General features: G+C 40.9%; 1 protein-coding gene across 1 annotated transcript in view; it reads right to left on the reverse strand.

Moving 5' to 3' along the window:
- ttc3 (tetratricopeptide repeat domain 3) overlaps nt 1-13,134 on the reverse strand; it is a 44,455-nt gene that overhangs the window by 2,921 nt on the left and 28,400 nt on the right. The window contains exons 28-44 of the mRNA XM_030068860.1: nt 12,441-12,716; nt 12,288-12,334; nt 11,095-11,148; nt 10,853-10,935; nt 10,615-10,770; nt 9,348-9,978; nt 9,160-9,216; nt 7,655-7,804; nt 7,398-7,537; nt 5,981-6,049; nt 5,313-5,409; nt 4,876-4,979; nt 4,691-4,775; nt 2,790-2,891; nt 1,207-1,430; nt 913-1,027; nt 686-820 (exon numbers count right to left, since the gene is read on the reverse strand). Of these exons, the coding sequence (XP_029924720.1) occupies nt 686-820; nt 913-1,027; nt 1,207-1,430; nt 2,790-2,891; nt 4,691-4,775; nt 4,876-4,979; nt 5,313-5,409; nt 5,981-6,049; nt 7,398-7,537; nt 7,655-7,804; nt 9,160-9,216; nt 9,348-9,978; nt 10,615-10,770; nt 10,853-10,935; nt 11,095-11,148; nt 12,288-12,334; nt 12,441-12,716 (2,525 nt within the window). The remainder of the gene's footprint in view (nt 1-685; nt 821-912; nt 1,028-1,206; nt 1,431-2,789; nt 2,892-4,690; nt 4,776-4,875; nt 4,980-5,312; nt 5,410-5,980; nt 6,050-7,397; nt 7,538-7,654; nt 7,805-9,159; nt 9,217-9,347; nt 9,979-10,614; nt 10,771-10,852; nt 10,936-11,094; nt 11,149-12,287; nt 12,335-12,440; nt 12,717-13,134) is intronic.

The following is a 13,134-nucleotide window of genomic DNA, read 5'->3' on the forward strand; positions in this document are numbered from 1 at the left end:
CACCGCCATTGTGCCAAGCTGAATCCTCTTTTTGCACAAGGTGCAGTAGGCTTAAAAAACGTTATCTACCACAGGTTTTAACCAATGACGGAAAGAAATTTTATCCATCAACGCTTCGCTGAATTTACATTTCCCCATTTTCCAAGCGTGAATCAACTATCTAACATTAAAAAAACAACTACTTGTCTTGTCGTGCGTAGTCTTGTGTCTGCTGTAGCGCGAGGTCTTCAGTGACATATTCATAGCATTTTCCCGGGGCTGAATTGCGTTCGAAATTATTGGTTCCGCCGCTCTTTGTTTACGTTATTTCATCAAAATAATTGTGGTTGCCAAATGAAACACTTGACGAGAAATGCGATATGGAGATGTTACATACAGAAGAAATTTTAAGACTCAGATATCAAAATTCAAGACTTTTTCAAGTTTTTTTTAAGGTATTATTTCCAAATTCATAAATTCAATGCTTTTAAGACTTTTTAAGACCCCGCGGGAACCCTGAGATAGACGCTTTTGTTGACTGGTGGGACTGGGAGCAGCCTTCTGATTACAACAAGGTTTGAGGATGCATGTGGGAGCCTTAGCCCGAGTCGGTCAAAGGAGGCAGAGGATGCAGTCGGTGTTGGCTGATCGGTAGGTGCGTCTCTACGTTACGGTGCAGACGGTGTTATGTGCAGCTGAGACTCACAGCCGTGGCGTGGGCGGGCTTCTGGGGTCCCAGGGCTTGCCAGACTGGGGCAGGAGGTGCTGAGGAGGCGGAGGCACACGGAGCCGGACTGCCCCGCTGCCGAACGTCGGCTCTCTCATCAGAACTCATGCGCTCCTGAGCAGAAAACATTAGCACGGCGATTATGATCCTCTCTACAGCAAAATGACAAAGACTGTCGAGAATCGGCTCGACATCGGCTTTCCTACCTGCTGATCCAGGATCAGCTGGGTCACTCCGTTCACCACGTCCTGCAGAGCCATGCTGCTCAGGCTTCCACCGTTGGCTGAACGCAAGTCCTGGATGAACATCATCAAGTCTGACCTGCATGCACACACAAACTTCATGTGTTACAACAAACACTTAACACATTTTGATTTGAAAGCGCTGAGTGAACTCTGATTTGCCTCTGATCTGGGGCGTTTGTTGGCTCCAATAGCTCCAATAACGGCCTACGAGTGGAAAATAACGCCTAAGATGGTACAGTGTGAGCTTGGCAGTACCTGGTGTAGTCAGAGAAGATGCTGGTGAGTTGCTCCAAAGCCCTGCTGAACACAGTGACATGCTGCGGCTCCTGTGTCCTGGCCACATGTTGGGGCTGCTGAGCCGACCCACTCAGCCCTTTGACTCCAGCCCCAGATGAGCTGGACTGCTGCGAGGGTGTGGGACCACTGAGGGTGGACTGATGAGGAGCCTGATGAACAGATTCTTGGGCTGGCAGAGACATCTGAGAAATTCAGAACAAAAAGAACGAAACATCTGAAAATTTGCAAAAATCAGCTTTTAACTCTAACAAGAAGCAAACACAGCTCCTGGCAATGCCCGTGGCATTTTTAACTTACCAAATCTGCATGATGTGCTGTAAAATCTAGATACTTTCAACACAGCTAGGGGAGTGATGCATATTAGAGGAGGCGAAGATGCCAGTTTCTGCACCGACAGCAGCCTCATCAGACCAACCATGACGGATGTGAAGCAGTGGGGTCACCCAGGCGCTGTGCAGGCCTCACACTGAATTTGCTGTCATTTTGATGAGCACAGCTACTTCAGGGCATTTTTATTTGACATGTTTCTAGTTCTATTTGGTACAATTACCATAGCTGCAGTGCATACCAACGACCACAAGAGGGCGCAGGGTGCCTTCATACTAACAACACAAACTGGTATCAATCTAATTGGGATTTTGTGATCTCTCTGCCACCATCTTGAAGAACAGCGTGTCTCAGAGTTAATGTGGGATCATGTTAAGGTCACTTTATTTTGCCCAACATCACAACAACGCTGCCAACATTTCATCACTACTCAAATTTGATTTTGGACACTGTCACAGATATTAAGTATGAAAACACCCATGAACACAGAGCCGATCACTCTGAACGTGCTGTGCTTGTGCCATAAAGGCGGGAGTACAAGGTCATTTTCTTAATCTAGTTCTCAACAAATTTCTAATTTTCCACTACTGCTGATTCAGCTGTTATACAAGTTGACATCTATATTTATAATCCACACTCTAATCTGTGGTGATGTGTCATAACTGATTATCTTCACATATTGCTTTCACATATTCTACTTTATTGTTTATCATCTTGGTTTTTTTTTAAATATTTTATTCAGTATCTTATTCTTGAGTTATTTTATTATTGCTGTGTCTTTGTTGTTTTAAATCATTTCATATTGTTTTTATATTTTTATTCAGTATCTTACTCTTGAGTTATTTTATTATTGCTGTGTCTTTATTGTATTAAATCGTTCCATATTGTTTTTTTTATATTTTATTCGGTATTTTATTTTATTTTTATTTATTTATTTATTTAAAATTAACCATATTTTATGAGCGTGCATCAGTCTCCTTGTCCTTTCACTTCTTATTTTATGCTTATTTGTCAATCAAGATGTAAAGCACCTTGAATATCATGCATTTGTTTGAAACGTGCTATATAAATAAAATTTGATTGATTGATTGATTGATTGCAGAATCACCTGTGTCATGATACCATCGTTATTGTGGGTAAAATATCGTCATTGTGTCGTATCGCCAGTTACCCAGTGATTCCCAGCCCTACTTACAGGTAACAGGTGTTCTTACCGGTGTAGCTGGGAGTTCAGGAGGGTTGGCAGTGTTGACTGGAGGCAACTCATTCATCCTGCTGCCTTTCTTCACCAGGCTGATCTGCTCCTGATACTGGGCCTGTTGACCAGCACAAAGACAGCACACACCTGACGGCTGCTCCAACACACACAGGCATCCTAACTCTACCTGACTTAACAGACAAGACATTCCCCTTATGATTAAGCTAGCCAGTTTACAGCAGGCTAGGAAACCATGATGCACTTCTTTCAGCTTTCAGAATCAATCCATCTTGAAGGTTTTAAGCAGTCTAACTTATTATAAAACCAATCCTTCCAATCCATCCAAAAGCACTGCATCAGTTTTTTGGGTTGTTACAAGTGACAAGTACTTAGAAAAAAAAAAAAAAAAACTAAAATTCTTTGTTAAACAATCATTTGTGTCCCAAGTGGGAATCCTTGAGATCCTTGTTCTTGTGCGTACTTCTGTTGCTGTCTTCCTGAACTTCTTAAATCTTTATCGCCATTTTTGGTGCAAAGCCCTCCATGCTGTATTTATTTTGCATTTTCCTCCTAAAAGTCACTTATCAAACTGTATGGACTCTATGCCTGAGTTTCTGTAGGGGACACTTCTGACTTTTCATCCATGGTGGCTATTGCTAATCATGCTAAGTGTCCAGTTCAATCTATTCCAAACTCAAGAGAAACACACACATCTTGTCGTGTTTTCTGGAGGTTTTTTTTTTTTGTTGTTGTCTCCACTGTCTGTCCAACTCAGTCTGAAGCTACACAACAAAATGAACTAAAAGGTTGTAAGCTCCATGTATCACCACAAAACATCTGTTTTTGGATATCAGCTGCAATATGCAATACACTTGCTTTCAAATTATTATTAGTCAAGCAATGGAAACACATACCAATGCACAACACCAATGAGCTTCAGTGTCATAAATAAGAAGGATCACATTCCAGAATTCACAAAATATAAGAATTAATCATGCTCGAATTTTAAAGCTAGTGGTCGGGCCAAACATACACACATAATCAAAGCCTGTTGAGAACTGACCGACAGGGTTGTGACAAGGGTTGGGAACGATAAAGCGATATGACCAGATAACCGCTTTTACAGACGAGAGATACGGCTGTGACTCCTCAATCGATACGGATCAGCCATGGATCCTCAGATGAATCGATTGTAGAGTTGTGGATCGGATATCGTGAGACGAGGAGTCGGCTGCCTGAGGCTTTACAGTTTTCATCTCTAAAACAACGCGAGAGCTCACGAGACGACTCTCAAGCTCCGTAACGTCATGCTCCCAACCCAAAACTTGACCGGTAAAAATACTGTTTTATGTTTGCTTCTCTTTTCCTGGACTAATATTTGCCACTATTGACAATTTAAGCCACAGGATATTTGTCATCTTTGGAGGGGCTTTGCACTGTTTATTTATTGCTATAGTGAATTATGTTCTGTTTTTATATATGTACATTTTATTTTCTGATCCCATCCAACAAGATGATGTTGATTCAGCAAGTCTTTTTTTTTTGTCCATGTCTAAAAATAAATACACTGACATGGGATTTTGTTGTTGTTTATTTTTGACAGTGCCATAAAGCAACAATGCTCGGGGATATGTGCTCTTTTACACGTTTGAAAATACTCTAAGAATGTCATTTTATAGAACTGGCTTCTTTATGATTAACGTCTACATCAACAAATGTTAACTATCGTATTGTTTTCACACCACATCAAATCGTATCGTTCTTAAACCATATCGAATCGTTCTGTATTAAAAATATATCGTTTTTGAATCAAATCGTAACCCGTGTATCTAGATATGTATGGAATCGGCCTCATGCCAGAGATTCCCAACCCGAGTTGTGACAAGTGCAATTAATGATCGTGTCCTTTGTATTTACATTGGTGGTGGCGATTTTCTTCTCAGCCTCCTGGACACGAGATCTCCAGGTGTTTAGAGGAACGGTCAGGTCTTGAGGAGGGTATCTGGAAAAGATGGAAGCCCAGTGATCAGCATGAACAGCATCCCACAATCATCAGACATCTGAAGGGAGGACAGAGCCTGTGGTGTGGTTTCTCTCCGTACCTCGGAGCCACGTCCTCCAGTTTGGCCAGCATGGCTCTGGCATCTGCCAGAACTTTGTAGTGGCACTCCAATGTTGGATCATAGTAACTCTCCACCATAGACAGCTGGGGGGAGAGCAACAACAGTCAGTTCTGTTTTCCACTAAATTTGCATTAATCCTCCCTCTCAAATATTAGTCTTACTGCTGCTGCTTTCTGTGTTCAAATACAAACTAGCTGAGACCTCCTGCTGTCATGCCACCACTGACGCTGCCACAACATCAAAGCCCTGTGACTAGGGACTGACCCGTGTTTTTGAAGACAGATACAATATTTTTGGTTTATTTTACATATACATACATGAAAACAAACGAACAAAAGCCAGAACAATTCCACAGCGTCTTGATGAGAATGAAGCAGACTCTTCTTCAGCGATATCTCTGCAGAGATGGGACCAACCTGAGCTGTCTGAGACCTCCTTTTGGCCTTGGTGCACAAGTCTTTACATCGCTTGATCTCGTCCTCCAGGCTCATCCTCTTGGCCGCCGACTGATTACTGAGAAAACAGGAACAGTGCAAGTGAGAGGAAAGCTTGGGTGTGTTTCGGCTAATACATTACCATTAAATTGGCTGCAAAGTTGTTTTGAAGTCACTGTTGCAAATCACAGGGACACGGGTGAATAACAGCCCTGACGATATATTCCTGTGATGCCAGTGTAAGACCGGCATGTATTTTCAACCCACACACCTTGATTTGGCAACAAGTTATACTTCAATGTGATTAATCTTGGTGGTGAAATCTGTCTGCGGCAGTTGAGCCGTCCTAGATATCAGGAGCAGTGAGCAGCCACAGTGCAGCACCTAGGGAGCAACTCCATTTCTACAGACAATGCCTTGACCAAGGGCATTAACAGGAGCGTTACACCAACAATACTAATACTTGCTTTTTTTTTTAATGAGCTCATCTTCCTCCTTGCTCCTACAATGGTGATTTGTATTCATAGTCAGTTTGTGAGCCGACTGCTGACAGGAGGAGCGGGGTCTACACCGGGTGTCCTGGGTCTTTCTGATGTCTAAAGATGTCGACTTCCTAAATGAGTGTGTGGCTGCCGTTAGCCACCGCTTACCTCAGCTCTAAGAAGTCATTGAGCTGTGTCTGATACTTCATGTTCTTCTGTCTGATGTTTCTGGTAAGGCTGTAGATTAGAAAGAGAGAACACAAATAAAAGTTTAGGAACTAGAACAAAAAGGTTGATTCTGCAACACGAAATGCTTGTTTTTGCAGAAGAACAAGCAATAAGGTAGGCTGTAATTAGAATATACTGCTGAGACTCTGTATAACAGATTGGAAGTAGTGAGATGGGCACATTTACTTCAACATCATATAGTCCAGTAATTTTAGGCCAAAACTGTGGTCAACCTAGGACAAATTGCAAGAGAAGCAAACTCAACTGATTTTGTATCCTCAGTTTGTCCTGAGTGAGGGGAAAAAAGTCCCAAGAAATCCCATTGGTGGAAAGTTTTGAAAATCACCTATTTATGACCATATAATACCAAAAAACACTGTTTTTAACACACAGGGGAAAGGGGGTCCAAATTTTACTTTCAGATATCACAATAAAAATTCACAAGTTGATTACACACACAGACAAGAAAAAAAAATGTTCTTTGAATTATTCTGTTTACACATGCATATCACACATTAACTGATTTGATATGCGCTAATAAGGAATATAAGGAATAAATGCCAGAACAGATATTTAAACAGTGAAATAAAGGTTACTATATATATATTAACCTTTTAATTCAAGGTTACTATATATATATAGTAACCTTTTAAATATCTGTTCACTGTTTAAATATCTGTTCTGGCATTTATTCCTTATATTCCTTATTAGCGCATATCAAATGAGATAATGTGTGATATGCATGTGTAAACAGAAACAGAATACAGTGGTCCCTCGTTAATCGTTCGTTACGTTCTAAAAATAACCCGCAATAGGCGAAATCCGCGAAGTAGTCAGCTTTATTTTTTACAGTTATTACAGATGTTTTAAGGCTTTAAAACCCCTCACTACACACTTTATACACTTTTTCGTAGAAAAATAAGGACACAGAACAAAAAAAAAAAGCATGCAAAATTGCACAAAAAAAAATCCGCGAAACTGCGAGGCCACGAAAGGTGAACCGCGTTATAGCGAGGGACAACTGTAATTCAAAGAACTTGTAACTGACTTTTTTTCTTGTCTTTGTGTGTGTAATCAACTTGTGAATTTTTATTGTGATATCTGAAAGTAAAATGTTGAACCCCTTTCCCCTGTGTGTTAAAAACAGTGTTTTTTGGTATTACATGGTCATATAGAGGTGATTTTCAAAACTTTCCACCAATTGGATTTCTTGGGACTTTTTTCCCCTCATTCAGGACAAACTGAGGATACAAAATCAGTTGAGTTTGCTTCTCTTGCAATTTGTCCTAGGTTTTTTCATAAAATGACTGGACTAATAACAATATTTAATTATGATGATGGCCCCAGTGTGTCACACCTCTCCTGCTCCTCCACGAGCTGTTCTATCTCTGTTTTCAGGGACTTCAGTGCCTCCTGGTTGCCTTTCTTCTCCTTCTGGTCTTTCTTTACCTCTTCTTCAAGCTTCTGCTGGAACAGTGCCAGCTCTGTATTGGTCACCTTGACACAACAAAACGATAAAAAATAAATCTCTGAGCACCTTTTGATTCATGTCGTTACATACATATTTCCCTGCATTTGGATTTTTTCTTGAATTCTCGCGGGGGTTAAGCCTACCTGTATGTTGGTACTGATTCTCTGCAAGTCTTCCTCGAGGGACGTAATGGCCTCTTTGCGCCTTAGATTTATTTTTTCATAGTCATTCTCCATCTTGTTGATCTGTTGCTCTAACTCTTTGTTGCTCTTTTCTTTCTTGTTGATGTCACCCTGGATCAGGAAATAAGGCAAAAAAAAAAAAAAGTTCAGGGTTAAGGAAGAAATAATAGGTCAACAGTAGATTCTAGATAAGACAGTACATTCTGTCTTATCTAGTTATTCTCAATTGCACTCATTATTATTTATACTGGTTATTCAGTTGTTTACACTGTTTAGTCTGTTGTTGTACATTCTGTTTTATCTAGCTATTCTCAATTGCACTCATTACTATTTAGCTCCTGTTTTTTAGCACTAGTTATATAGATCATATCATACCAGTTATATAGACTATATTTATGTATAATATTTATATTTATATATACCTAAACGGTCCCACAATTCCATCTCTGCTGTAATCTGGAAGCCAAGCAACGACATTTCGTTGCCAAAATCTCACTGCTGTGTTTTTTTGTGCAATGACAATAAAAGAAGTCTAAGTCTAAGATGCGGCAAATAGAAGTGGTAAACATCATGTGAGAGCTGAGAACCTAAAGATTTACATGAAATGCAGCTCAGCTCTTTGTGTCAAGTTTTTATAGTCATAAATCTATAAGAAACACTGTATTTTGCTTAGGCACCTATTTATTTATTTAGAGAGTATTAGTGTTTGATAGTCATTCCCCTGTTCAATGTCACATTAGTTGTGGCAGCACTTTTTTGGGCTAACACCATTTGTGACACAGATTTGGTGGAAATTCGTGCTCTGATTTGCTATCAAAAACTTTTGACATTTCAAGATTTCTGTAAGAACTGTATTTCTTAGCAACTGGATGAAGACCTGACAAAAGTCTCTGCCTGCAGTGAAATGGCTGCTATGGGGGCCAACATCATCACACAGGAATCAAATGTGGCTCATTGAATCCACAAGAGTCTCAGCTTTCCAGTCAAAGCCAATTGATGCAGCTCCAAGACTGTTTAGGCCCCAGTCTGCACACACACACCATTTTACAACAGGCCACAAGAACACATGTGGACTGCAGGCTTTGGGGCCCAAACTGCATGGGATTAGCAGAAGGTGGGCATGTCTGCAAAGGGGAGAGCCGTGGCTGCCCAGAGAGCCCATTTTCATTCACACAGCTGGAGGTCAGAGGTCAAGGGACCCTGCTGAAAATGGCCATGACCGTTTTTCCCTTGCCAAAGTTAGCCTAACTTTGGAGCGATATCTGTGCCGACAACCTATCATAACAAACTTGGCATCCGTCGATTCTGTGGGTTACGTAGTTTCATATGATATAGATATCTTCACTATAGCTTTAATTCTGAGCCACTACAGCCACTAAAAGACAGTGTATCGGCTGGGCCCACCAGCAGGCCATAATATGAGATAATATGTGTTGACACATGCACATTAGGGATGTGGAACTCACACAGCTACTCTCAAAAAGCTCATAGGCCTCTGTGTTGACTGCAACACTGCTACATGCCTACAAGAAGAAAAGAAAATACCACAGCTCAAATTTGCACACCATTTCAAATTTTGCATGCATTTTATGTATTTCAATATACTGCTCAGATTATTTAAAAAAGCAGGTATTTAAAAAAAGTATGTGTCCACCTGTACAGCTGCAGGTTTCCTCAAAGGGGCCTCTGTGGTCGTCATGGAAGTGCCATCATCTGGTGACAGAATAGATTCCCAAAGTCCCTCATCCACCTCACTGTTATAAAGATCCACCTCCGCAGAGTAAGGGCCATACTGTTGATTTCCAGAGCTGTCAGCAGCTGGAAGAGGGCCATCTGCTCTCAAGTCATCTTCAATATCAGCAATTTCGCTATATGATTGATACGATGGGCCAGGCTGAGGCATATGTGAGCCAAACAGATAAGGATTGGGGAGGAAGGGACAGACTTCAGTGGGTACAGACGAATAATCTTGCAGATAGTTTGTGAAAACGTCATGACACGCGTACATGCTGGGGGCTGAAGAGCTGATGTCAGCATCTGTTATGTCATCCAGGTCATCGAGACTGGACCCATGTCCGGCTTGTTGCAGACAAACAGCATGCTTAGCCAGGCCGATGCGCTGTCCCATCTTTATGAAGCGAAGGGACTCCAGGAGAAAGGACTCAAAGCCGCCAGCCTCTTGAATCTTCTCTTGAGCCACAGCTGGGAAGTTGTCAAGCTCACCCACAAGCAGGGGGTCCTGAGCACACAGGGGACCATGCTCCTCCAAGATCTGGGCAAAATAGCTGCAGGTTGGAGAGAGAAATCCCATGAAGCATCAACAAGAGGAAAATCAATAGTAAGTTGTTCTAACTGCACCTCTACTTACAACATTTGACTGAGGAAAGTAGCTTAAAACAGAGCAAAAGGTATTCCAGGCACTCCAAAAGTGAAAAAACGAGAAAGACATACAAGAAGCATAAAAAGATCTAAGCAGCATAAAAGCATGCGTGTAACTAGCTCATATGTGACAGGCATGTTCGGTGGAGATTGCAAAAATAAATAAAATGAGAGCGCCATCATCCCGGCAGCTGTGCCATAAAAACAGATCAAAAAAATATGTGAAGATGAGCGCTTTCTCACCCAATAGCCTGCTAGGTTACACACTTCATCAATTGGTCCAATTAACTTTAATGTTGCTCTAAACTTTGCGGACAAGTTGTAGCGTACAATGAAACACTGTGCACCTCTCCTAACAGCATTACACAGGAAACCCACATGGCGCAGCATTTAGTCTGGATGTTATACTCAAAAATGATCTTAAAACAATCTGCCTAACCACTGGAAGCACATGAGTTGGATTGGGGTTTTTCCACCAAATGTACCAGGAATAAACATTCAAGAGCTCCAAAAACATAAATGTATGCATTATTTGAACTTACTCATACAAATTCTCTTTTGCTGGATCAGGATTGTTGTCTAAAATCTTTTTATAGAGACTTCTATGGTTGGTGGCATTGTACTGCTCCTCAAAATCAGCAACATGCTCTCGAAGGTGACTGGGTACGCTGAAAGGATCGCCAGGGTGAAGGACTGATCTGTTGACACAAATATCAAAGTCAGAGACAGATCCGGCCTTCAAGAGACGAGCAGTGCTTCCCTGTGGATCCAGCAACTTACAAAGAGTCATCCTCATCAAAAAAGTCTTGGTCCCATTCATCTCTTGGAGTAGCGCCTCTCATCCCAGACAAAACAATAACACCCTGCGAGGAAGAGGAGAGATTCAGAGTGAGGTTCCAGAACAACATATCATATCGCTCATGATAGTAACTGTACACATTTGCACATGAAAAAAGTGTCATATCATAATATCAACAATAAAGAAATAAACTCATCCATCACTCCCAACAACCACTCCTCACCTTTGACTCTTTTTTTTTCTTCCGACCTCGGTTCTTAGACCTCATAGGAGAATTCTGAAAAGACAGTAAATGCAATCAGACCTCATGAATGCTTCATTCTCTCTTAAAATAACAGGGAACATGCAAATTCCAAAACTGAAATTCAAGGACTTTTAAGAATGTTTTCAATGGCCAAAGCTGTACAGCTACATGAGAGACAGACATTTAAATCCAAGGCCTGCAGCTGATACACTAATCCACGAGAAGTGACAAGAGGTAAGACTAAATATGCTTTGGCCAAAAAGAATCATTTCTAAAACAACTATTTCTCCTCACAGAGGCAAGAGCTCAGTTAACTAACATAGCACACAATCACTCTAAAAATGTTTGAAACTGTGTTAACAAGACAATGAAATCTATACAGATAAAGTTAAGTTAGACAGTAGCACTACACTTCAAATGTAACCTGGACAAGCTGAGAGAAAAATTAAATGTGACAATATATTAATATTGGCCGGTCTCAGGGGTGCCACCAGGGGGTGGCCAGGGGTGGCCACGGCCCCCCTATAAATTTGCTGGCCACCCCACTGGCCAGTCACATAGATTCTATCATCAGTTATGCGTAGACTACCAATGAGTAAGTCATAAATTTCTTTAGTAAAAGAAGAGGGGGGAGTAAGTGTTGTGACATGTGCTTTTTAAGTGCCAAATGATGCTGTTACAGCAGCTTTTTGACTTATTTTTTGACACGTCGAACTGAGTTACGCAGCTAGCTAACGCTTGTATATGTTATGTCAATTTGCAGACAATGAAGAGAAAGTCCACAGATAACCATTCTTATTTTAAGAAGAAAATTAGTACAGGAGGAGAGAGAGAGAGACGACAGGGGAGCAGCAGAGGCTTAGCTACAACAGTATAATAACATCCTGAAATTATGGCTTTTACTTTTGGTGTGCCACCCCAAGATTTTGAGTGGCCCCATCTGGCCACCCCTATGAAAAATTTCTGGAGGCGCCCCTGGCCGGTCTGATTCTTTTTGTTTACTGTATCAGTATTTTCAATTATACACAGTGGGGTCTAATGCTAAGAACTATTTTGGCTCTAAATTAAGCTTGAAGTTATTTGTGATATAAGGGAAACAGGTACACTTAAAGTCATGTCGATTATTGAATGATACTGAACCCAGTGAACATCCATGTGCTCTTGGTACTTACATTTTGATTTTCATTCTCAGACTTTTTTAAGATTAAACAATGGCCATCTGAAAAACAATGAAGTAAAAATGTACATCAGAGCAAAAACAAAACAATACAAAAAAAAAAAAAAACCTTTTCAAATTCAAAGGTTCCCCAGTTCAAAATGCTTACCCATCATTTCAAAATACTCATCCAGTATATTGTGGCAGGAGACATACTGATCCCTATGCTCCTCCAGAGTCCAGATGAACAGTCTCATGTCCTGTGATGGGGCTTGTTTTAGGTAGTCTGTCACCGTCAAGCCAATTTTAGTAAAAACCTCAGGCCTCGTCCCAAGCTTCTCTAAAATCAAGTCCTGCAACGGGCCAAACTTTAGCAGGAGAGCCAGATCCAACTCCTCCAAATGTCCAGCATGGCGTTCAATGAAGCTTTTGGCAGCATTCAGACCTGAGGAAAGTCACAAACATCAAGTCAGGCTTCTTATCCTGGCACTGTTGTAAAATTCCACAGTTTTCCAGTGATGTTCCCAAACTAATCCACTGTCGTCCTCTGAGCTAAAATGTTTTCCTTCTTGGTTTGGTTTTTTTTTGGTTCCACAACAAATGGGCTGAAAAAGCCTTCCCCCGTGGACGGAGGAGAGCAGGTGAGAAAAGGATGACTGAACATTTTACACTACAACCCGGACACAAAGTGTTTTTTCCTTCTGTTTGTTAATTTAAGAATAAATTCAGAATGTGTTTAAAATGTATGTTTATTTTAAATATAACTAAATGTGGTTTCATGAGCAGCAGCACTGATGTTTACTAAGTAAAATCACTATATATCTCAAATTTTCACTGGAAACAAATCTGAAATCTCAGTGAAA

Source organism: Myripristis murdjan, chromosome 14 (genome assembly GCF_902150065.1).
Source record: "Myripristis murdjan chromosome 14, fMyrMur1.1, whole genome shotgun sequence".
Classification (NCBI taxonomy): Eukaryota; Metazoa; Chordata; class Actinopteri; order Holocentriformes; family Holocentridae; genus Myripristis; species Myripristis murdjan.